The 26,476-nt window shown below is 37.5% G+C and overlaps 1 protein-coding gene across 3 annotated transcripts; it reads left to right on the top strand.

The window, feature by feature from the left end:
* The first annotated feature begins 17,508 nt into the window (after positions 1-17,508).
* On the top strand, positions 17,509-23,885 carry colec10 (collectin sub-family member 10 (C-type lectin)). Of its 3 annotated transcripts, none has more exons than XM_052617627.1 (6): positions 17,509-17,672; positions 18,508-18,579; positions 20,306-20,377; positions 20,587-20,640; positions 20,740-20,835; positions 23,363-23,885. In XM_052617627.1, the coding sequence occupies exons 1-6, from the start codon at positions 17,558-17,560 to the stop codon at positions 23,767-23,769; spliced, it is 816 nt and encodes a 271-aa protein (XP_052473587.1). In that variant the 5' UTR covers positions 17,509-17,557; the 3' UTR covers positions 23,770-23,885. The 3 variants fall into 3 exon arrangements, with proteins under 3 accessions (XP_052473587.1, XP_052473586.1, XP_052473588.1); XM_052617626.1 differs by having other exon boundaries at positions 20,587-20,661; XM_052617628.1 differs by lacking the exon at positions 23,363-23,885 and adding an exon at positions 21,935-23,356.
* Positions 23,886-26,476: the final 2,591 nt, after the last annotated feature.

Genomic DNA, 26,476 nt, shown 5'->3' with positions numbered 1-26,476 from the left:
AGAAACGCAAGCAATTTGTGCAAAAGAGTTTTATTTACTTTACACATTAACGAAAACTAGTCTAACCAACAAACAAACAAACATACAATTACTCATACAGTGGAAAGGGCAAAATGAGATTTGATGGATGATACCATCAGGAAAACCAGAGAATGAAGCTATGAAAAGAGTCAGTTAACCACCTGAGTAAAACCATCAGCGCGGCTTATAACAGGGTCTATAGCTTATACAAAATACTTTAATTAATTTAGTTAAAAGTACGATACTTGCATTTCCTTGGCCTGAATGAGTGTCTGGATGCAAAGTAGGATTGACCCTGAATAGTAGATGAATCAAAGCTTTGATTCGAGGAGGATTCAATGTCTCTGCTGGCGAGGTAGTACTTTTTCAAAGTTCCGGAACTTTTGGGGGCGGGACTTGGGTGCTAAACATACTGATTGGTTGGTTTCACGCAGCATTGTGATTTCAATCACCATTCATTCGGATCATTTTTAAAATATTAATGTTATTGTGTCATGAAATGTAATTTTACAAGTATTTCTGACTAGAATGTAGTTGTTTAAAACACAAACCTGCAGTTTATTTATAAAGACAGCGCCTATTTAAAAATGTATTTTGTTGATTTCGGACATGGTCAGCTCAACGCGATCAGCGGGAGCTCAGTGATCATGTATCCGCCGAGAACAGCCTCACCTTGGCATGTCCTTCTGATATGTGCCACTGGCTCTGATGTCTCTTTAGTGGTTAAACATAAAATATAATTTGTATTTTTTTGCTGATATAAAAGGAAATCTTTGGTCTTTATTCAGTTTATCTATATGTTCAAATGAAAATAAATAATAATTGTAATGACTATATACACATTTCCCTGAAGTACAATTCTCCTGCTATTATTATTTTTAAATGAAAACGAAAGGAGGCAGTGTTATTTGATATCCTTTTTTCGTTTTATTGTAAATATACAGAGGAAAATTGCAGTAGCCAAGGCGAGCTGACTGATGTTATCAAGTAGCTGCTGTTTGCAGAATTACCTGATTTGGGTCGTCACGGACATCACACTCTCGAGATGAATGCGCAAAGTCCGAACTACAGAGGATGCAAGTCTAAAATTTGCGTATTTTCCAAAGAGTTCCTGGTACAATTGTTCTGGGTAATTTAGGTGGAGATGCTGCATATTAGTGCTATTGGATCTTAGTGCTGCGTTCGACACTATTGACCACAACATTCTTTGGCATAGACTAGAACACTTTGTTGGCATTAATGGAAGTGCATTAGCATGGTTTAAATTGTACTTATATGACCACCATCAATTCTTAGTAGTAAATGAAGAGGTATCATATCGATCACAAGTGCAGTTTGGAGTACCTCAAGGCTCAGTACTAGGGCCATTACTCTTCACTCTTTACATGTTACCCTTGGAAGATATCTTCAGGAAAAACGGTGTTAGCTTTCACTGTTATGCTGATGATACTAAGTTCTATATTTTCTATATACCAATTTCAAACACTAACGGAATGCATAGTTGATAAAAAAAAAACTGGATGACGAGTAATTTTTTACTGCTAAACTATGAAAAAAACAACAACAGAGGTGTTAATTATAGGACCTAAAAACTCTGCATGTAATAACCTAGTAGACTGTCTAAGACCTGATGGCTGCTCTGTCAATTCTTCATCATCAGTTAGAAACGTAGGTGTGCTATTTGAAAGCAATCTTTCCTTAGAAAGCCATGTTTCTAGCATTTGTAAAACTGCATTTTTCCATCACAAAAATATATCTAAATTACGGCCTATGCTTTCAATGTCAAATGCAGAAATGTTAATCCATGCATTTATGACCTCAAGGTTAGATTATTGTAATGCTTCTTTACTTGTAATGAGTTCTTACTAGAACCAGGAAGTATGACCATATTAGCCCTGTTTTGTCCACACTGCACTGGATCCCTATTAAACATCGTATAGATTATAAAATCTTGCTTATTACGTATACAGCCCTAAATGGTTTAGCACCTCAGTACTTAAATGAGCCCTTGTTACATTATAATCCCCCACGTCTGCTGCATTATCAAAACTCAGGCAATTTGATAATACCTGGAAGATCAAAATCAACTGCGGGCTTTTCTTATTTGTCACTTAAACTCTGGAATAACCTACCTAACATTTTTCGGAAGGCAGACACATTCTTGCAGTTTAAATCTAGATTAAAGACCCATCTCTTTAACCTGGCTTACACATAACACACTAATGTGCTACTAATATCCAAATCCGTTAAAATATTTTTTAGGCTGCATTAATTAGGTAAACAGGAATCGGGAACACTTCCCATACCACCCAATGTACTTGTTACATCATTAGAAGAATGGCATCTACGCTAATAATAGTCTGTTTCTCTCTTATTCTGAGATCACTGTAGCCACCAGATCTATATCCAGGTCAGAGGGTCACTGCAGCCACCCGGATCTAGTACGTATCCAGGCCAGATGGTGGATCAGCACCTAGAAAGGACCTCTACAGCCCTGAAAGAGAGCGGAGACCAGGACAACTAGAGCCCCAGATACAGATTCCCTGTAAAGACCTTATCTCAGATGACCACCGAGAGAAGACCACAGGATACAGATGATTCTTCTGCACAATCTGACTTTGCTGCAGCCTGGAATTGAACTACTGTTTTCGTCTGGTCAGAGGAGAACTGGCCCCCCAACTGAGCCTGGTTTCTCCCAAGGTTTTTTTCTCCATTCTGTCACCAATGGAGTTTCGGTTCCTTGCCGCTGTCGCCTCTGGCTTGCTTAGTTGGGGTCACTTCATCTACAGCAATATCGTTGACTTGATTGCAAATAAATGCACAGACACTATTTCAACTGAACAGAGATGACATTACTGAATTCAATGATGAACTGCCTTTAACTATCCTTTTGCATTATTGACACACTGTTCTCCTAATGAATGTTGTTCAGTTGCTTTGACACAATGTATTTTGTTTAAAGGGCTATATAAATAAAGGCGAATTGACTTGACATGACTTGATTATGTTGAGTCATAAGTTATCAAATTTGGGACTTGAGTCCAAATCGAGTCTAATTCATGCAACTTGATTCCACAACACTTTCTATCAATTTTCCTCTTAACATTTTGAAGGGCTCACATACTGTCTAGGATGGATACATTTAGCCCTTTATAAGCTTAATTGTTTTTACTTAAACAAATAGAAGAGACACATTGTGACCTTTTGGATTTCTGAATTTCTGCTCAGACAGATCCTGTCACACACCACAACCTCATCACTGTAAGGTTTGCACAGACTCATGGACACAAGCTAACCACAATAGTTTAATTTAAAATTAGAAAGAGCAGGTGAGTACTCTGTTTTCAACAAACATTTATAAAAGTAGGTAAACTTGCAGTAACAGCATTTTACAGCATATCTTTTACCAGGAACAGACAATGAACAGTGTGGACAACAGGAGGAAGTAGAGGTGGACCATGGCCGTGGACCAAAGGTAAACCATGGCTAAGATGAGCGAGCATGGAATGGCTTCTGTGGCCAAGTGCCTTGGATGAGACAAGTTTACATGGCAGAGCCAAGGGAAATTGGAACAGCTGCAGAAACTTTGAAAAATAGCAGGGAGCAGCAGCCATGACTGAGATGATGGAGATTGGAATAGTCTCTGTGGCAGAGAGAAGTTAATATAATATATAATATAGATGCTATAGCCCCCTAAAATGATTACTCGGCCCCCTCTGAAAATTTTGAGATATATTTTTATTAATATTATTTATTATTATACCCTCATTGGGGGCTGAGACCCCCTAAAATTAAAATCTTAGTATAGCCCCTGGATACTGCCAAACCTCAAACTTTGCAGAACAGTCAAATGAAACAAAGTCTAAGGAACTCTGCCAGAGACACACTGAGCTTTGCAGTTGGAGAGACTGTGCTCACAAGAAGCTACAGGGAAGACTGCAAGTGGGTCATTGCTGCAGTTCAGGAGCTATTAAACAACATGTTCATAATTGTTTGCTCATTTATATGTGGAGGTTCAGTTCAGTAAAAAAGCTTATGTGAGTTCACGTATGCACCTCATCTTGTGTTGCGTACACGTATCATTATTTCACAGACATAACAGATGTAATGCCACAGTTTCCAGCCATCATGGATGTCATGCCACAGTCTTCAGCCATCATGGACGTCATTCCTGTGAAACTGTTCATAGTGAAAGTTGACATTTGGTGCAAATCTCGAGTTTGATGGACTCACCACTGGTTTAGGCCAGAGCAGCTGGCATCCCAAGGGCCTCAGCACTGGGTGTCACAGAGGCTGTTCCCCTACAGTCACAATCACTAATATTGGCATGCTTGGTAAATATGAGCAAAGTTGGCTGTGAAAATAAATCTGCATTGTTTATCTTTTTGATCTTTCATCCAAAAAAATCTCTAAACTCTACCCGATTAATTAAGAAAATAAAAATTTAATTGGGGGTAAACTCACATTATGAAATAAATGTTTTTCTCCAATGCATGTTGGTCACAATTTTTGGCACCCCTGGACATTTTTATAATTAAATTATCTCTGAAGTATATTTCCATTCAGATTTATACTTTTTTTAAGCACATTTGGGTGACTGGGAGCATGAAATTCTCCAGCCTTGACTTCCTGTTCAACAGGATTATAAATATGAGAAACACAAAGGCCAAATTCCCTTAATAATCCATCACAAAAAGTAAAACCACAGAATATAGTTCTGATTTGCAGAACAAGATCATTGAGCTACACAAAATAGGAAGTTGCTGTAAGAAAATAGCTAAAGCATTGAAAATCCCCATTGTTGACACTGCACACATACAGTTAAGCTTCTGCTGGTCTGGCTCCCTAATGGGAGGAGGACAGATGGCCTGAAGTACGACAGGCCTTGGTGTAGATGAGCAAACTTTAGTGATATACCCTACTCAAGGGTACAAAAACACTTTGTCCAGACCAGACGCAAAGTCAAGAGAGGCAGGGGCCACAGAAAGGGCCTTACTCCCTTACTAATCCCTTACTCTTGTTAAGAGAAGATATCGCTAGAAGAAAGGTAGTCTTTATTGTAAGATGAAGATCAGAGATCTCCTCAATTGGCTCGAAAGGAGACTTACAGAGAGCTTTTAACACCACAGCCAGGTCCCATTTGGAGACAAGAGATCATACAGGAGGCCTCAGTGTTAGCACACCACGGTGGAACAAGGGGGTGTCTGCCCACTGACTGACCACCAAAAGGGGCGTGGTAGGCCACAGTGGCCACCACATAGACCTTCAGGGTGGAGTGGGTCAACCCTGCAGAGAAGTGGGCCTGCAAGGACTCCAGCACTGTACCTACCGGGCAGCTAACTGGGTCCAGCAGGCGGTCTCCGCAACAGGAGTTGAAAATTTTCCACTTCAAGGTGTACAGTTTCCTTGTTGAGGAAGCTCTGGATTGGAGGATGGTCTTATCAACCTTGGCTGAGAGGTCGGAAGCTACGAGCTGTGCCCTCTCAGGGGCCACACCCATAACTTCCACAGCTCCTGGCAGAGGTGAAATATAATGCACTCCGCCTGTGAGAGAAGGTCAATCCTAATGGATATACCCGGCTCGGCCAGAACGGGGCTACCAACAACAGCCGGACTCCATCCCGGGGCACTGTCTCCAGAACTCCCGGATTACTCCCAGAGCAATCGGGCCACATCTGTGCCATAGCATTAAAGCTGTAGTCCAGTCCAGCTCTGTCAAGTCCAAGATCAGGACTAGTTGAGACAGAGTCAAGACCAAAGAGTCCAAAGAGGTTTGAGTCCAAGTCAAGTCCAAAAGTTTTGAGTCCAAGTCAAGTCAAGACTGAGTCCAAATGAGAGAAAAAAGGATCCTCTTCAAGAACACATACTTGGGGGGGGGAGGGGGGGGCACTATTCCTTGTTTAGGATGTAAGACGTGTTTCCCCGCTGCTCTGTGAGAAAGTGCTATATTTATTCATTTTTTCGCACAGTTTTGTACATTTACTTTGGACAAGTTATAAAACTTGTTTATTATCATTATTTAGTCCACGTATATAGACTGTAAGTCACTAATATGTCGTCGTCTGGAGCGAAAACGGACATTGGTAAGAGTGGCCGCAGCAAAACTGCACAGTCATCGGATGATACTGATGTGGCCTCCGCGAACACAAGTTCTGCTGACAGTTCATCTGCAAGTATGACTCTCATTCAGGGCATGCTGGAGTCGTTCAAAAATGACATATGCAAGAAAATGTATTCCCTGTCAACCGATTTGCATTCAGAGATCGCCACAGTTAGACAGGAGGTGGATTCTAATGCTGACACTATCAGAGAACTGGAACGCTCAACATCGGACCACAGTGATCGCATAACCGAACTAGAATCCACAATCTCCATGCTCCAAAAACATGTGAAGACCTGGAATGAAGATCCAGACGAAATAACATTCGCCTTGTCGGACTACCCGAGGGAGCTGAGGGTACACATCCAACAGAGTTTGTATCTTCTGCAGAGCTTACTACAACTCCAGGAAAAGCCTCTACTTGATCGAGCACATCGCACACTTCGTGAGAGGCCAAGGAAAGGGGAACCCCCCCGTCCCATTGTCATCAGAGTTCACTACTTTCATGCCCGCTATGAGATTCTACGACGCACTGCGCAACTGTCTCCTCTGACTCATGATGGGAATAGTCCTATCTTCGCGGACTATACAACGGCAGTTTTCAGGAAAAGGGCTGCCTTCAGGGAGACAAAATGTCTTCTACACTCATGCCCCGGGGTTAAGTTTGGCCTTCTGTTTCCTGCTGTGCTGCAGATCTCTCTTCCCAATGGAGCTGTACACAAGTTTGAGGACCCCGTCCCGCATCGTATTTCATAAAAAAATTGACTGTCTTGCCCGCAAACGCTTGAGGTAAACAGTTATTATGGCTTTGACACACGGTAAATATAAACGGACAGAATATGAATAATGCAATCATTTAGATAACTTGTCTACTCCGTGGATTATTTCTAATATTATAGCTATGTTAGTTTGAGATAAGTTCGCACAAGTCTATGGGTTAATGGCACTGTGGACGGAGTTTAATCACGTGTTTATATCGCACTGTCTTCCACTTTCTTTTCTTAAAGATTCTAGCTTCGATATTTGACCAATGTTTTGATAAAACATTGTTGCAGTGACAGTTATTTAGTAATTTATGTCAGGAGTGCAAAATAATAAATCCGTATTATGCCACATTTTGAATAGAAATTCACCACTCATTCATATTCAGTCACGTCTGCAGCGGTTTATTTGTGTTCACATAGACTCACTGAACAGCGTCAATAAGGATTTATAGACCAAAGATGCATATCCACGGAGATGTATGGATATATTTACTGATGTTTACTTCATATTTCTTCAGACAGAATCATAATTTCTATTCATTTTCCACTGATTTACGCGATCTGATGATAAATAGCCTCTCCCAGCACTGTCTCTGTGTGTTTGCTTCTGTGTACTTGAGCTGTGACCCAGACAGACTCTAATTGTCAAATCCGGACAGCGTCAGATCGTGTCACATGTTTCATGTATACTTCCTGGTTCATATCTGCTCTCAAAAAACACTGATAGACCTCTGTACATACGAAATATCAAAATAATAAACCCGCGATTGCGATAAAAAAGCTTGGTATGAGATTTTCTTGAGATCTGGGGCATTTTTATATATAAAAAAAAAAATCAGAAATGCTAACTTGTGCAGCGATGCAAAAGGCTACAAATAGCATATTTTTACAATAGTAAATGACCAAATTCCACCCGTGTTTGCTAAAGGAAGTAATTACAAACGATCGATCGGGGTGAGTTTTGAGTAAAAGTGTACTAATAATTTCATAAATTGTCTGATGTAGATTGATGCTAACGTTAGCTCTAATGCTACTAATAACAGGTGCATTTTTTCTTTATAATGTATTTCTGTCACAATAATTCACGTTAAGGTCATAAGAAAATGTTTTGTATTTTATAGTAAGACATTTGATAAATAAGGGGTAAATGCATACTGAGACTGAAGTGAGATCTCTGCTTTGTTGCTTTGTAAACATTAAAGATAAAGGTGGAATAAAAACAAAAGAATAATGTGGATAATGTGTCATACCTGGCGGAGGTGTGAAAGACTCGTTTTGTGAGAACAATGGAACCATGAATCGGGAGTTTTCAAAGCCAAAAACACAGACAAAGGACACAGGAGTGTTCCCATGTGAGATCTTACAGGGATGACAAGGGCCATAAATCAATCTGATTAGCCTTCTCTAAAAACACACATGACATGGCCTTAGAAAAAAATTCATAAAATTCACAGTTTTACAGATTAGATTATGAAATTTCTAATGAAGTTTTGAAAGAATTGTGGCTTTAGCTACACTGTATTTCTTAACTCATATCTTACATCAACAATTTTTTTTATACATTTAAAAAATACGTTTTTAATATTTTAATTTTTGTTTTTATATTTGAGGTTATATCAAGTCAAGTCAAGTCACCTTTATTTATATAGCGCTTTAATCAAAATGCATTGCGTCAAAGCAACTGAACAACATTCATTAGGAAAACAGTGTGTCAATAATGCAAAATGACAGTTAAAGGCACACTGTAAAAAATTAATCACGGGTCTTGTAATTTTCATCAAAAAAAGTAAGGTGATAATTACAAATAATGTGTGGATTTCATTAAGGAAATTGTGGTTCAGTGTTGTATAGAAAATAATGAGGACTTTTTACTAATAAAACCAAGAGATGCGTTTTCCTCATTTTGTTTTAGGAGACTTAAGCAGTTTTGGTGCTTGAATTGGGGAACTGATTAAACTAAAATAATTAAGGAAAGAAGGCTGCCTATTTAATTTAAGTGAATTAGCTCAATTTTGCAGTTTTATTTTAGAGGTGATTGTTAGTTACCAGCATGCTTTGCATATGGCTGGATATGGAAAGTAAATTTTGTAATTAAATGCTACTTTATGTTTTTGAGTGAAGGGAGGCATCTATTAATGTTTAATGTTCAGTTACATTTGACATTTGTAAGAGTTTCTGTAACATCAAAGTTTCCATTGCACAGTGCAATCGTTACCACTGTGCAGAAGAGTAGAGCTTGTAGTTATGGATACTACTCTTGTAGTACTACTCAAGGTACTCTAACCTTGTTTAATGAGCAGTAGCCTTGCTACTGCTAGTGCTAGTGCTAGTGCTAGTGCTAGTACAGTACTTTCCTGTATTTCTCAAGTATTTTCCTATTTGAGCTGATTGGCTGTATACAGTCTTGTAAATGTATAAAATAACAAAATACAAACAGATCTCAGTTGAAATCACAGACTTTTGAGAATAAACTTAAAATAAATGAGCACATTTCCCTAATTATGTTAAATTTATTGTGCCATAGACTAAATAATTTAGGAATTTTTACTTAATTTATTTGGGTAAATTTCACAAAAAAAAAAACAACCTTAAAATGTACTCAAATATAATACGTGTAATATTGTTACCATAATTTTTTGAAGCAGATAGCATGTAATATTTTTTTACAGTACAGTTCATCATTTAATTCAGTGATTTCATCTCTGTTCAGTTTAAATAGTGTCTGTGCATTTATTTGCAATCAAGTCAACAATATTGCTGTAGATGAAGTGACCCCAACTAAGCAAGCCAAAGGCGACAGCGGCAAGGAACCGAAACTCCATCGGTGACAGAATGGAGAAAAAAAACCTTGGGAGAAACCAGGCTCAGTTGGGGGGCCAGTTCTCCTCTGACCATACGAAAACAGTAGATCAATTCCAGGCTGCAGGAAAGTCAGATTGTGCAGAAGAATCATATGTTTCCTGTGGTCCTGTCCTTGTGGTAATCTGAGACAAGGCCTTTATAGGGGATCTGAATCTGGGGCTCTAGTTGTCCTGTTCTCCGCTGTCTTTCAGGGAAGTAAAGGTCCTTTCTAGGTGCTGATCCACCATCTGGTCTGTATACGTACTGGATCCGGGTGACTGCAGTGACCCTCTGATCTGGATTCAGACTGGATCTGGTGGCTACGGTGACCTCGGAAAAAGAGAGAAACAGACCAAAATTAGTTGCATGTTTCCTGATGATATCTCCCAAGGGTAACATATAAAGCATAAAGAGTAGTGGCCCTAATACTGAGTCTTGAGGTAATCCATACTGCACTTGTGATCGATATGATACATCTTCATTCACTGCTACGAATTGAAGGCGGTCATATAGGTACGATTTAATCAATGCTAATGCACTTCCATTAATGCCAACAAAGTGTTCAAGTCTATCAAAAGAATGTTGTGGTAAATTGTGTCAAACGCAGCACTAAGATCCAATAAAACCAATAGAGAGATACAACCACGATCAAATGATAAAAGCAGGTCATTTATAACTCTAAGGAGAGCAGTCTCAGTATTATTATACAGTCTAAATCCTGACTGGAAATCCTCACATATACCATTTTTCTCTAAGAAGGAATATAATTGTGAGGATACCACATTTTTTAGTATCTTGGACAGAAAAGGGAGATTTGAGATCGGTCTATAATTAATTAGTTCTTTGGGGTCAAGTTGTGGTTTTTTGATGAGAGGCTTAACCCTCTTGGCGCTACGATCGAGTCTGATGCAACACTGAATAAAACGGCCGATTTTGTCAAATAGGGTGTAAAAGATTGTAATACTTCATCTCTGACTCAAAAAAACGTCATGCTTCTATACAAAATCTTCGATCTAGAGCGCATTGAATCAGTGCGAACAAAAGCAGACTAAATGTGAGAGTGAGCCATTTTATTAGAGCAATATTGTCAATGTCAACGAGTATTGGCATTAGATTATTATTAATGATATTATTATCTAATGGCATCAATAAAGCTTCAATAAACCAGCAATGAAGTGTTGGGACTTCTATTCGCGGACCCTGATTCTGAAGGGGAATATCTGCATTCAGAATATGCCGGTGATACTGAAAGTGAAAGTATAGTCCTACACCAAGCACAAACGTAGATGGTCCCAATGTAGATGGTCCTTTCCCCAATTTCAGTGGTGTGAACAATGTTCCCTGGGGTCAGAGTGTTCATCGTGTTCATCGTGAAATTAGCAGGCATGTTAGTGTTGCGGGGAACAAGGCGGGAGATTTTTACCGTGCTAGACACAAAGCTTTGTCTTCTGACCATGTGCCTCTCCGCAATCACGGCGACAGTATTGTGTTGGAGACGTTGTCTAATGCCACTGGGTATGTTTTAGACGTGGTCAAAGTATTCATAGGACAGTTAGAAGGCAACGTGGAGGCAGGGTGGGGAGTCGCAATGACAGTAGTCCGAATTGTGCACACTCAGTGTGCGTGAGGCAGATCTGCACGCGCTGCTCGTAGCAGGAGCAGAGGCGATGTGGCACAGGGCATAGCTTTTGAGCTAAACAGGTCTTGTCTACTTGTGTTTGTATGTCATATGAATAATATATATGTGCCCCATACATGGAATCAAAGTGCCTGCTGTATGTAGTCAATTGAAAATCCAAACCGCTACATGCATTCGGTCTGTTTCTACCATTTATTAGTAATGATTTACACAGTTTGTTTACTACTTACTATTTACCTGAGCATTCAGTATTGTGCAATATAGCACACAGAAGGTGAGGAACATTTTGGGGGGAAAGAAGTGCTGCATTTTTTCATTTAAACTCGTGACTTTTCATGAAAATTCTATAATTCAAGATGACCAAATATGCAAAATAGATGGGAAAATGTAATCCCTACATAAACATTGGGTCATCCTTAATATTTTTATATTTTACAGAAGGTCTCTCTCTTTTATCACTTTTAAGACATAGCCTTTTGAAATTAAGATATCAAAATCGAACGTATTAGAAAAAACATCTCGCGCCTAAAGGGTTAATAACAGCCAGCTTTAAGGTTTTGGGGACAAATCCTAACTTGACAATGAGGAATTAATAATAGTCAGAAGAGGATCTATGACTTCTGGGAAGCACCTCTTTTAGGAGCTTAAATGGTATATGGTCTAACATATATGTTGTTGGTTTAGATGATTTAATCCTTACCGTATAATAAAGCAGCAGGGTCCATTGAATTATCAAGTGGCATTGGAGTCCACAGGGGAAGATGTTCGCACTGTGCATGTGACTAATTTGAAACCATTTTACCCCACATCAGAGGAGTTTGACATCCAAGAGAGGCAACAAATCCTTGAATCCGCTAGTGAGGATGAAGATTTCTTGGGTTTTTAATCTGGTTTCAGGGTGACGTAGTCTTTGGGGCTGACGAGAGCGAGTGAGCTGCTCAGGTGAACGAACTCCTGTTTAAACTTCCTTGGTGTAAAAGACTCCAACCGACAAAAAAAAAAAAAAAAACAGTTTCCTTCCTTTCATTATCGGCCCGAGCTCAGCGCTCCTCAAAAACACATACACTACACTAACACACAAACATACCTGAACATGCAAGCACGCCTATTCATCGCATCACACCAAGGCAAAGACTTATTACATTTCCTGGTGTTTGGTACGATTTAGCATGAAAAAAATTTTTTTCTTGTAATTATTGTTTTTTTTTGGTTGGTGAAAATATATATCTGAATGTTAACTTTCTTTGTGTGAGACTCTGATTTATGTTTGTAATCGGTGGCTAATAGAGACATTCCATGGTAAAAAAGCAACAAATCGCATTTGTATTTTGACAAGATTAAGCTTTTCTGGCACACAAACTGTGTATAGATAAGTTAGACATTTTATTTAAGTGTCTTTGGGCCTGCTACCGTTACATAACAATTTTATACAATTCTTCCTCTACTATAGTAGAGAATGAGTGGAACTGTTCCTCAGGGGGTCTATAGTGCACAATCTGATGTGATACTGTGGTTGTAATGGTTACAATTTTATCTCTAATAGTATCGATTTTAGAATTAGTTCATAAAGTCATTACTGCTGTGATGTTGAGAAATGCCAACACTTGTTTAGGCTTTATTTTTCGTTAATTTAGCCACTGTATTGAATAAATACCTGGAGTTATGTTTGTTTTCTTCTAAAAGAGAAGAAAAGTAATCGGATCTAGCAGTTTCTAATGCTTTTCTTTAGGATAGGTTACTTTCCCGCCAAACAATACGAAATACCTCTAGCTTTGTTTTCCTCCAGCTGCGCTCCATTTTTCGGGCTGCTCAGAAACCAGGCTCAGTTGGGGGGCCAGTTCTCCTCTGACCAGACGAAACCAGTAGTTCAATTCCAGGCTGCAGCAATTCCGTTTTACCTAATTAATACAGTGTTTTCTCTACTTCCTGTTGGCCTTCTGTAGCTAATGGTAGCACTGTGTAGCTGTTTTTATTTTTTTTCTCTAGAATCTTTATCTTACTATCACTCTCTGTTTTTTTAAAGTGATAAAATATAACTTAATTCACACCATATTTCTGATATTATCGATCAATCTTATCAGATTAATTTTGATTGTTCACTTTTATTTTATATCTGAGTGCAGTACACCTGCAAAGCGTTAGCACTCGTTAGCTTGTCATTCGCGTTTTCATTGGAACCTTTCACTGTTTTCTGTTCTCCTCTCCTCTCTCTCGCTCCAGTTTTTTACAAGTTCATCAAACAACCGCAGTAAGAATACTTAATCAAGCACGGTGAGTAATGGCTTCTCCTGCTATTGTTATTTGCACCTCTTGCCACATGTACAGTTTTTCTATCTCTGTCGCAGATGAAGGATTCACATGTGATAAATGCAGGGAAATAGTTACGCTGACAGAGAAGATTTCAGAATTAGAGACACGCATCCAAACTTTAATTGAGGATAGTAAGAATGTTAGGGCTCTAGATACGGCTTTGGATGCGTCTAGGTCAGGGATTCCTATACATTGTTCGGTTCCGGCAACAGAGCCCCTGCACCAGGGCAACTTGGTGACAGTGAGGCAGCGTAGTCGTGGGTCAAAACACTGCTCTTCTGTTCCGATCAAAACATTAAATAGATTCTCCCCACTCAGTGATGCACCCACTGAGAAACCTGATGAAAGTGCTCTAGTTATTGGTGATTCTATTGTATGGAACGTGAATATAGAGACACCAGCCGCCATAGTCAAATGTTTACCCGGAGCCAGAGCACCTTACATCTTGGCAAATTTAAAAGTGCTGGCTAATGCTAAACGTAAATACAGTAAGATTGTTATTCATGCTGGCGCTAATGATGTTCGACTTCACCAGCCAGAGATCACTAAAAATAACATTAAAGAGGTGTGTGAACTTGCAAGCACGATGTCAGACACTGTAATATGCTCTGGTCCTCTCCCTGCTTACCGTGGTGACGAGATGCATAGCAGATTGTCATCACTCAATGGCTGGATGTCTAAGTGGTGCCCACAGAATAACATAGGTTTCACAGACAATTTGACGAGATTTTGGGGCAGATCTGACCTGTTGAAAAGAGATGGTCTTCATAACTCCTGGGGTGGCGCCACTCTTCTCTCTAGAAATATGGCAAATAGTCTTAGTGTTTATACTTGACTAACTGGGGCCCAGGTCAGGAAGCAGACAGACTGGCTAAACCGACCGTATGCTAGCTGCTTCACGTCACAGAGGTCTGTTAATTCTCAGCACATAGAGACTCTTTCACCTAGATATCACACTATAGAGACTGTGTCTGTTCTCCGAACTAGAAAATACAAAAAACGTCCAAACCAAGTTAAGATTAACAATTTAATTGAGGTTCAACAAATAAAAAGCAGATGCAATATGGATAAACAAATGATAAAGCTTGTCTTATTGAATATCAGATCCCTTTCTACGAAAACCCTTTTTGTAAATAATATGATCACTGATCATAATATACTGTAGATGTGCTCTCTTTGACAGAAACCTGGCTATTGAAACATGAGCCGTGTCTAAAAGGCAAAGGGGGAGGTGTTGCTTCAATTTATAACAAAGTTTTCAGGATTTCTCAGAGGGCAGGCTTCAAGTATAACTTGTTTGAAGTAATGGTGCTTCATATATCATTATCCAGAGAAACAAATGTTAATGATAAATCCCCTGTTATGTTTGTACTGGCTACTGTATACAGGCCACCAGGGCACCATACAGACTTTATTAAAGAGTTTGGTGATTTTACACCAGTTAGTTCTGGGTTTAATAGTTGGTGATTTTAATATCCATGTTGATAATGAAAAAGATGCATTGGGATCAGCATTTATAGACATTCTGAACTCTATTGGGGTTAGACAACACGTTTCAGGACTTACTCATTGTCGAAATCATACTCTAGATTTAAGACTGTCAGATGGAATTGATGTTGATAGTGTTGAAATTATGCAGCCAAGTGATGATATCTCAGATCATTATTTAGTTTTGTGCAAACTTCATATAGCCAAAATTGTAAATTCTACTTCTTGTTATAAGTATGCAAGAACCATCACTTCTACCACAAAAGACTGCTCTGTGAGTAATCTTCCTGATGTATCCCAATTCCTTAGCATATCCAAAACCTCAGAACAACTTGATGATGTAGCAGAAACTATGGACTCTCTCTTTTCTAGAATTTTAAATACAGTTGCTCCTTTACGCTTAAGGAAGATTAAGGAAAAGAGTCTGACACCGTGGTTTAATGAGCACACTCGCACCCTAAAGAGATAAAATATATTTAATTATCCCACTAAATAATTTAATATTCACTTGCGAATGCAGTTAAACAGTTTATTAGGAACAATCAAATCTGACTTCCAAAGCTTAATTTTTTGTATCATCACTCCAGTCACAAAATCCTTCAGAAATCCCTTTAACAATCTGATTTTCTACAAAAATAAAAAAAACATTTATTGTTTTTAAAGAGATATTCAGCAGGCACAGCTAAACCTGACCTGACCTAACCTGACTAGAGTAACTTACATGAGTTGGCACATGAAAAATAAAATTCTGCCAACGATAGTGATAGTGAGAAACCAAAACAAAATGAGAGCAAAATTAATTACTGTAGCAATTTATCCAGTCCTCCAAATACAAAAATAAATAGTTCAAGCTAGTTATTGAATTACAATTACCCTTCAGTTGATTGAAAAGGTTTGAATTTATTTATTTTTTTATTTTTTTATGTTTTATTAGTTAAACCATGTGGGCATGTGAAATTTAAAAGCAATCCATTAGTTTTAATTAATTAATTTATGCATCATTCTCAGACTAGACTAGACTGCAAGTAATTAGTAGCATGATATAACTGCCATCCCCTTAAATTCTTTCGCTCTCGTGGTGTGAATCATAATGTACTTCACCAGCTAAATGAGAGGGTTACCATTAAACCACATGTAAACAATTAGTCCCTACAATAATACCTCTGCACAGAGTCATACCCAAGCTGTGCACAAAGTTGGCCACAAGCAAGATGGCCATTGGGGGAATCAAATAATGTTGAGATTTCTAGATCTTGACACATTCAAAATTAACAGCCTAGCCTTGACCACAGTTTCTATTTATGAAGACTAAAAAGGAAGGGGAATCACAATTCATGAGAAGAATCTTCCCTACCAAGACATTTTGCTGTATGTTTCCTCACAGGAAATCTTAAGCCCCTAAAACACAGTACTAACTCATGCATTATTCATCATGAGGTCAAAAGAGTGAATGTTATTATGTTAGAAATTCTACAGAAATGACCAATCTAGAGAGACAAACAATCACATCCAAGTTATGAGCCAAGTATGAGTCATAAGTTCACAATGACCACTGTGTCCTCCCAAATTCCTTAACCAGTTCAAAGTGAGAATGGTTGAAGGCATGGCAGATTGGCCTCATTTTTTAAATTCATTTTCTTAATTTCTGCCTTCGTAATTTCAGTAGAAGTGTTAGAACCGGTTCACTTGCTCATTATATGATGTAGCCATATGAAATGTTCTCGAATCACTAAAATTCAGTCATTTTATTTCTTTCATCCCAAATTCTTAAATACCTGATGCAATAATATGAAACTCGTTATTATTTATAATCTAAACCTGATTGAGATCATCTATGTAATTAAATTTTTAGCCATTGTTATAGCGGGTACAACCAATAATAATAAAACACTCAACTCAACATTACAATTGTTAACCACTATAGTGTGATATTAGACTGTAATTTGACATTAAGTGGTAAGTTGACAGTTTTTAAATATTACTATAAGCATATGTAAAAACAGTGACTAACTAAACATCAAGAAAGTGTTTGGGTGAAAGATTGGGGTCCATTTTTGTTTTGCAGTTTGTACACACTAGATGAATAACAGACAACAAACTATTTAGACTATTATTTTAACATTTTGCAAGGTGATAATCCTTTTTTAAATCTATATATTTGAATTCAAATACTTTTTATGTATATTTGTACATTCTAACAGAAATTATCTTTAGGACGGCAACAGTTCTTAACACAACCAAATTCCTCACTTGAAGTGCGAGGAGATAATCTAGGTTCTGGACAGTGTTGTTTGAAAACTAAACACTGATATGATAAGGTCTGGTAAACATAAGTAAAGCTCCCTTTTCACTCTTCTCTTGAGAACAGAGTGAAGTTTGTTTTCAGTGCATGTCATGGATGGACGTAATTTCAGCAGAAATCTTTTTTTATTTCTATTTATTTGTAATGTATACCTTTATTGTACTACAACTGAAGTCTGCTCCAATAGCATTCTCCCTGGATCTAAAGGTATTTGTTTTAGTTGGTTATATATATATATATATATATATATATATATATATATATATATATATATATATATATATATATATATATATATATATGTTTTTATGGAGAAGAAAATGGCGTTTTATCACCTTACAGATTGAACACTATTTTATTATTATCATTATTATTATTATTATTATTATTATTATTAATTACTATTATTACATGACATTACTGAATGTATCTAAATGTATTATGTTACGCAAACAAAATTTAATTTAAAAATAAGATCGGGTATAAATAGCTTTATAAAGGTAAAAATTGCAGGTTACCACTTTTTCTATTGTTGGCTTTGTGTTGGTTGTTATAAGGCTGAGAATATACTGTAGATGAAAATATCAATTTAATGTGCTAGAGTAGCTTCTTGCATTATTCATATATTACAGGAACCCTGCTTGTAAACCCAACAATGTGCGTTTGTTAAAATGATGTTCTATTATATATAGGATAACATTCTCAGCAAGGGATATCATTTAGAACTATAATGCTGTAAATACCATGAATAACAGATTTCTGGGAATGAGTGTGTGTGTGTAGAAAGAAATTTAGGGTTATATATATATATATATGTATATTATATATTTATTTTTCATGATATATTTTGTATTTCCCCACGGTTCATAGTTTCAGCAATGCCAATAAACTCACCCTCCTAGATATTGAATAACTGTCTATATTTAAACAACTGTGATGTAATGGAGAAGCTTGTTTGGGTAAGACCCATCCCAAACAGTTCTGTCTGTAAATTTTCTGTTTGAGAGGTCCCAATCTCTAACTTTGCCTCTTCAAATAACAGGCTATCCAGGTGAGGTGGGAGCAGAAGGTGAAGAGGGAAGAATGGGGAAAACCGGCCCACCTGGCCAGCGAGGTCTCTGAGACGTTGTTGGTTTGTTTTTTAACAAATCAGTGATAGATTAAAGGGAAGTTGGTTAGAGTATGGCTGTTTACTTTTCTTAACCAAAAGTATCCAGTGAGAGCAAACAGCTCAAATATATCATAAAATATTGATTTTAAAGTGCAGTTTAATTAATTTTCTAGTGTAGTGGCTCTTTCTTTGTTAATGGAAAATGTCACATTTTTCAATCCAATTGCAGTTTAAGGAAAGTATTATGTCAGTCTTGTGGCATCACCTGCAGTAAAGCTGCATCCAAACTGGATCTAGTGAGGTCATGGACATCCCAATAGGAAAGTAATTTAGAAGGATTAGCATAGCCACTGTTCATATTATTTTAGACCAAGACGATTATGAGCACAGACATAAATGCATTTCTTGGTTATGAGATGTTACAGTATATGTAATCTTGGCTAAAGAGATGTGTCTTTATTCCAGATTTAAACTGACAGTATGTCTGAGGCCCAACCATTTTCAAGAAGGCTTTTCCAGAGTTGCAGAATAGCATACATTCTATTTTGACCTGAAATTAGTTGTTTGCTATATATTTGCCCTCACTAGGCATTAAAGTATAGCTGGTAGAAAGTCTGTTTCTGCCAGACCACATCTTCCCTTGAGGGAAGTCACATCAGAAGCAGGCAGATGTGTTAACTCTGGCCAAGGGCTAGTGTTTCCATGTGTTTAAAGATGGAAGTGTAACCTGTAGTGCAGCAGACAACCCTCTTCCAGGCAAGCTGTTTACTGAATTAGTACAAGAGGGCCTGAAACTAGGATCACAGGAAGACATGCCCTTTCTTACACACATACACATACTTTACTAAAAACAAATAAATGATGCCAAAAAGAGCAGAAATGCCAGGAAAACTTAAAAAAAAAAAATATTCCCTGTAAAGAGTAACCACATTAGGTTTTAGCCATTAAGTTGGCTGTCAACAATAACTATAACAGACAGCTAGATCTGTCAAAACCATAGAAGACATGGCTTAAAAACAGGGGGTACAGAAAATAATTATTTCAGTTTTTAATCAACCTCACACCCTCAAAGCAAAAAAAAATAATAATTAATAATTCACAATTATATACAGAGAAAAAAGTTCCAAAGATTAAAAATGAGGTATTGAAGGATGTCATTCTGAGACATTTAAATGGTTTGGTTCACCTTTTCCAAATATACTGCAGGTGGCAACAGCAACAGAAACACATTCTTCTGTAGAAAACACACACACACACACACACACACACACACAAAAACATAACAAAACAAAAAACAAAGATGCATACAGAAAAAAATATGTATGGGAATGTCAATGTCAGAATGAGTAATCACAGAAATTATATTGAATGACAGTACAGAAATGAAAGTAGTTGTATCCTGTTACTGTTTTGTGAAACTCAGGAATGACTAATACCCTTTTCTAGATGGATATTTGCTTAGGAAATTTAGTCTGAGGCTGCCACAAGCAGTCTCAAAAATAACTCTTCAAACCTTTTCGCAAGCTGGAAAAATGTGTTCAGTTTTAAATCTAAGACTGCCTACACAAAATTAATGTTTGAGGCTAAAACAATATGCATGTAATAAGATTTATTTTGCTTTGATAGTGTGCTTATTTTCTTAAAAAAAAAAAAAAAAAAAAAAAAAAAAAAAAACATTGTGAGACAATTTTCATGAAGTCAGGAGACCAGTTAACTTCATCTTCCACAGGCCTGACTGGCAGATATGCAGAAAAAGGAGAGATGGGAAGAATCGGAAAGATGGGCCCTAATGGAATGAGAGGTAAATAGACTCTAAGAAATGACTGAATGCTCTTTGTTTATTTGTGCTTTATTTACATATACTAGGGAGGGGAGGGGGAATCACAGTTAGTTCTAAACAAACATTGAAGTATTTGCACTGCTGCCATCTACTGGTTATTCAGTGTTATTACTAGATTATATAAAAATATCTGGGTTATATTGTTTATATTAAAATGTTACTGTAAACAGGTGACAAGGGGCAAGATGGAATTAATGGTCTCCCAGGATTAAAAGGAAAACCTGGTAAATGTCAAAGTGTTTTCAGTAAGCATAAGATCTTATTTTTTTTAATTATTATTGGTGATCTAACATAGCCTAAAGATTGCATAATACCTGTGACAGGCACTACCTGTGACTGTGGGAGGTACAGAAAGGTTGTCGGACAGATGAACATCAATATAAGCAAACTGAAAAATGCTGTTAAGTTTCTTAAGAATGGTAAGACTTGCATTTTTAAATCCTCACATTTGCTTGTTTGACTCTGATATTGATTTAATATTTATATGACAAACATGCCAGTTCCATGATTTCACGATTATGACGCAAATAATATAATTTTATAGTAAGATTGAAAGGTGTTATTGTTTTTCTCATAACTCTAAGAGGCATCATTAATAATTGTTTCTAGAACTGGGCTGTAAGGGCTTTTATGCACTTTTAAGTGGGTTAATCATTCAAAGAAAAAAATCTACAATTTTGACCCATACAATATTTTTTTGGCTATTTCTAAAAATATACCCCAGCGACTTAAGACTGGTTTTGTGGTCCAGGATCACAAATGTTGAGAAGACACAGACAAATGTTGAGAGGGGGTTCAGCGAAAAATCGGCAGCTGTCAGCAGGAAGTGGCTGCCAATAAAACTGGATGGCAAGCTGTCGCTAAAACCCGGAAATTGGAGGAGGCTGCCGGCGGCAACAAGACAAATAAATAATTATATACATTTATGATTATTTTTAATACTTTTTTAAATAAGTATAAAGGTCAGTATTGTATATAACAATATCAATCAGAATCACTAACAACAATCTGGAGGCATTTTCAAGACTCTTAGTTCAGAACTGATGAGGTATACGGAGTTACTTCTCCAGCATCTTGCACCAATCACTGTAAAACCCAGGATGTATGAGCATCTCTCCTCATTTTCCTCTTCCAACATGGTCAAGTCAAGCCTCCTTTATTTATATAGTGCTTTTAATAATACAGATCAAAGCAAAGCAACTTTACAGTATTAAATAGGATAATAGTGTGTCAGTCAATAATGCAGAAGGACATTAGTAAACACTCAGATTTTAGTTAAAAGGCAGTTTATCATTGAATTAAGTGGTCATCCTTCAGCTCGGTTCAGTTTAAATAGTATCTGTGGAATCATTTGCAATCATGTCAATGATATCGCTGTAAATGAAGTGACCACAACGCAGCAAGCCAGAGGCGACAAGGAACCAAAACTCCATCGGTGACAGAATGGAGAAAAAACAAGGTCTTAACAGGGGATCTGTATCTGGGGATCTAATTGTCCTGGTCTCTGCTGTCTTTCAGGGCTGTAGAGGTCCTCTCTAGGTGCTGATCCACCATCTGATCTGGATACGTACTGGATCCGGATGACTGCAGTGACCTCAGAATAAGAAAGAAACAGATTTATATTTTGAAGATCTTAATATCTATACGATGTTTGATAGGGAGCCAGTACAGGGTTTACAGAACTGGGCTAATCCGGTCATACTTCCTCATTCTAGTAAGAACTCTAGCTGCTGCATTTTATTATTCATAAGAAAATGGTGACTTTAATACCTAAATTGCTTTATTAACAGTAGACATGCATGCACAGCTATATTAATGATTATTCCCATTGCATCTTGTCATCATGTACAGAGCAGTGATTACATTTTCATGCATAATTTGCACACCTGGTAAGCAGTTGTTGTAAACTTCATCGCAGTGTCTGCTTGGTGTACATTTTGCTGAATTCCTGGAATGGCTTAGACCTGTTCTCCATTTTGTTACACCTGTATATTGAGATGGGGAGCATAAAAACAGCATTATTACAAAGATAAACATTCAGACATGGCAACTGAGAGATTTAATGTTAAGGCATCATTTTAAACCGAATATCAAATATGTAAAAGAAAATTCACCGTCAAGCCAGCTGAATTGTGCCCTCTTTTGAAAGGAGTCTATACAGTACAACAGACTTCTGAATTTGGAACAAACCAAAGACAGACTTAATAATGTAGCATCACCCTCCTCCAAGATCACGTAAAGAAGAATTACCAACAGGACAGCATCTGGCAACTATTGGGTATTACAAAAAAAAAAAAAAAAGTGTTTTGCATTCACATGCTTACAACTTCAACTGGTACACAGAACAGTTGAAACTCTCAAGTTAATGGATATCAGACAATCTCCTGAAAGACTAAACAAGCAAATTTAGTGTTGCACATTTATCTTCTATCATTCCAGTCAAACAGCATTAATTTATATTATTCAATAGACTGTTAACACGCTAACAAACGTTAATATTTAATGGTACGTTTAACGTAATTTAAATGGTATGCCCCTAACAAGGTACACAATGTAGCATGGTACACAGACAACGTTGCTACAACTAATTAGATTTCATTGAACAATTAAACCAAAGTAGGCAAAGTTACACTGTCGTTCACCAAGATAACAATTAAAACAAACTTACAACGCAAAAAATATTAATAACTACGATCACCAATTTCCGAACTTACCGTTTGATCAGTCGCAACCATTACTCAAGCATTTGGGTGCAGTTATATCTGATTGGTTGCGCCCACTTTGGTCGATACTGATTGGCTGCCACCGATTGGCAGGTCCCGCCTACCTTCCGGCTGTCAATGGCAGCCACTTCCTGCTGCCAGCTGCCGATTTTTTTATCTGAATCCCTGCTGCAAATGTTTGCAATACATTAAGCATTAATATGTTTTGTCAATTTTATTAAAGTGGTTCTAGGTATCAAGGAAACAGAGAAAATGTTTTACCTCCTGGTGACAGAGGCACGGAGGTATCGAGACTCACTTCTAAACTGCAAGTTACGTGGGGGGTCTCTTGCTATGCCCAGAACTACAGAGACGAAGACCTTGCTAGCCGACTATATCAGAGAAGCTGATCTTACTCATGTGTTCATAGGGCTAAAGGTAGGGGTGACAGAGGTGGGGTACATGTATGTTGATGGTAACTCCTTCTTGAATAGCACAGTTGGGTCTCTGCAGAGCCCACGCATGGATAAAGGTGACTGTGTGCAGCTTGATAGTACTGGAGCCTGGAGCCAGGTAGATTGTGGAACCACACAGTACTACATATGTGAGTTTGTAAAAATCAAAAATACTTCAGCAACTTCAGTCTTGTAATGGTTTAATGGACACAGAGGAATAGTTTTTATTTGTAAAAAATTTTTTTAAAGGCTCAACTGATGTATAAGTTAATGTATCTACTGTATTTAGATTTTTAGTAAAAAAAAAGAAAATATATATATATATATATATATATATATATATATATATATATATATATATATATATATATATATATATATATATATATATATTTAGTTTGTGTAATATTTTTGATTTTATAATTTTCCATCATTTTATGAATTATCCAGCACTATTTTAAGTAATTTAAAGTAAAGTAAATAAAATATAACAAGTGGAATGTGAATGTTTATTCCATATGCTTTAAATTTTACTGTAATCCACTTTTTTTCTAACAATTGTACTAACAGAAAATAATAATTATTATAATAATAATAATCAGATTACAACAAGCTACTGCAACTGATAATAATTATATTCTGAGTGCAGTACATACAGGTGCATCTCAATAAATTTGAATGTGTGGAAAAGTTCACTTATTTCAGTATTTCAACTCAAATTGTGAAACTTGTGTATTAAATAAATTCAATGCACACAGAATGAAGTAGTTTAAGTCTTTTAGGTTTGGAATGACACGTTTCTGTGTGTGTGCGTGTGCGTGTGTGTGTGTGAACTATTCCTTTAAGAAAGGAAGACCAAGAATGAGGACTCTCTAAATCAGACAACTCCAAAGTTGGTTTGAGTTCTGAGATGAAAAACAGACATCGATGGTTTTCATGAAATGAGCACATAATCACACTGTTGTTGCATCAAAATGTGAAGTAAACGGAGGACACAACAGAAACATTCATTTTCTACAAATAACTGACATCAGTCTCAAAAGAATGACGTTATCTTATGTATCTGGCTTTCAACATCTACAAAAACATCATTCTTTTAGTCTTAAATAAAAAAAAATAAAAAAAAACTTTAACATGATGGAATTAAGTTTACTTGCCTTAAAACCATCTTTCCTTCTCATCTGAAGAAGCTGAGAAAAATTGCCTCCTCACAAAATCAGGCTTCTGTGTAGTTAACTCCTGGCATGGGCACAATGAAGACTATTTTATTTTACATGCAAAACATTACTTTTAACAATTACCACTTTAACAGTCTCAAAATAATTATACTAGTCTTTATTACATAATGCTGTTTTCTTTAGGAAACTAAAGTTTAAATACAAGTGCCGCTGGGTTATGATCAAGACCAATTTTCAACCCAAGATGGGTTTAAAACATCCCAAACGTCCTATCATGCGATCTCAACCCAGCATTTGGGTTAAAAAAAAAACACACTTTTAGAGTGTAAGGCTGCAGTTCTCTTGGTTGGCTGTGCATCTTTTTCTTCCACAGTATTTCCTTGCAACTTTCTGTTAACATGTTTGGATACAGCACTCTATGAACAGCCAGCTTCTTTGGCAATTAATGTTAGTGGCTTACCCTCCTTGTGAGGGGTGTCAGTGATCGTCTTCTGGATAACTGATCAGCAGTCTTCCTCATGATTGTGTACCCTAGTGAACCAAACTGAGAGACCATTTTGAAGGCTCAGGAAACATTTGCAGGTGTTTTGAGTTGATTAGCTAATTGGCATGTCACCATGTTCAAATTTGTTGAGATAGTCAATTGGTGGGTTTTTTGTTAAATGTGAGCCAAAATCATCACAATTAAAAGAACCAAAGACTTAAACTACTTCAGTCTGTGTGCACTGAATTTATTTTACAAGTTTCACAATTTGAGTTGAATTACTGAAATAAATGAACTTTTCCAGGACATTCTAATTTATTGAGATGCACCTGTATCTGAACCTGTACCTGAAAAATCAGAGAACTCAGTCTCATATTAGAGGAGAACTCCGAGCTAAGAGTAGCGTGCTTATAGGCGACCCTTTTTTGGAAAAAGGGGTGCGCTGCTAAGTTACCACGAGAATCACCCAAATAGCCCCTCATGTTGAGGAAAGCCATGCTTGAGGTGTATAAACAAATACACACTGGCTGAATGGAGCCCAAGGAACCAAGGTCTAATCATCTCAAGAAAGGGTACGAAGCGGAACGTGTAACCCTTATCGTACCGGATTTTAGAAAGTTTGCGTGCAAACGTACTACTTGTGGATTTTTAGAAAGTGCGCAAAGTGTTCATGTGCACACTGACTACCATGTGGTTTTGAGAAAGTACACAAAGCTTATCGTGTCTACTTAAAGGTTCCTAAGCATCGCAGAGGTGCTGAATCTCACGGGAGAGTCAAGCTCAATTTTACAAACCTCGGGCAAGGGGAGCATCACCTGAGGCAGCATATACAAGAAGACTTCTGTAACTGCCACCTCCACTTCCTGCTTGATGCGACAGCACCCCTAAGCGGCCAGGGGACTCCTCGGGGTGACCTGGCCGGATATCCATGAAATTCCCTGCAGTGCTGTGCCAGGCCTGATGATCAAGGAGGCTCCCTCAGAAACCTGTGATCTCAGCCGCCTAATACCGGAACATGAAGCCGGATGGCTGGTGCCAAGTATAGTATATAGAAAGAGGGTTACATTTACTCACCCATCCTCCTGTGCTGGAGCCCCGCTCAAGGGGTGCCTCCTTTTAGTCTGGACCATCAGTCAGGTGGTTGCTATGAACATAGAACCATAAAAACATTATAGGTCCAGCATAGGAGACTGTTATGCGAGAGGTTTCCACCTAACCACAATCAGGTGTAGAGCTGATGG

The sequence above is a fragment of the Carassius gibelio genome, chromosome A16 (assembly GCF_023724105.1).
Source record: "Carassius gibelio isolate Cgi1373 ecotype wild population from Czech Republic chromosome A16, carGib1.2-hapl.c, whole genome shotgun sequence".
Taxonomy (NCBI): domain Eukaryota; kingdom Metazoa; phylum Chordata; class Actinopteri; order Cypriniformes; family Cyprinidae; genus Carassius; species Carassius gibelio.
This window is presented reverse-complemented; position numbering and strand designations above follow the sequence as displayed.

Coding starts and splice junctions, on each gene's coding strand:
- colec10 (XM_052617626.1), top strand. CDS start 17,558: ATGGATGGACGTAATTTCAGCAGAAATCTTTTTTTATTTCTATTTATT. Junction 17,673..18,507: donor CATTCTCCCTGGATCTAAAG/GTATTTGTTTTA, acceptor TTCAAATAACAG/GCTATCCAGGTGAGGTGGGA. Junction 18,580..20,305: donor CGGCCCACCTGGCCAGCGAG/GTCTCTGAGACG, acceptor CATCTTCCACAG/GCCTGACTGGCAGATATGCA.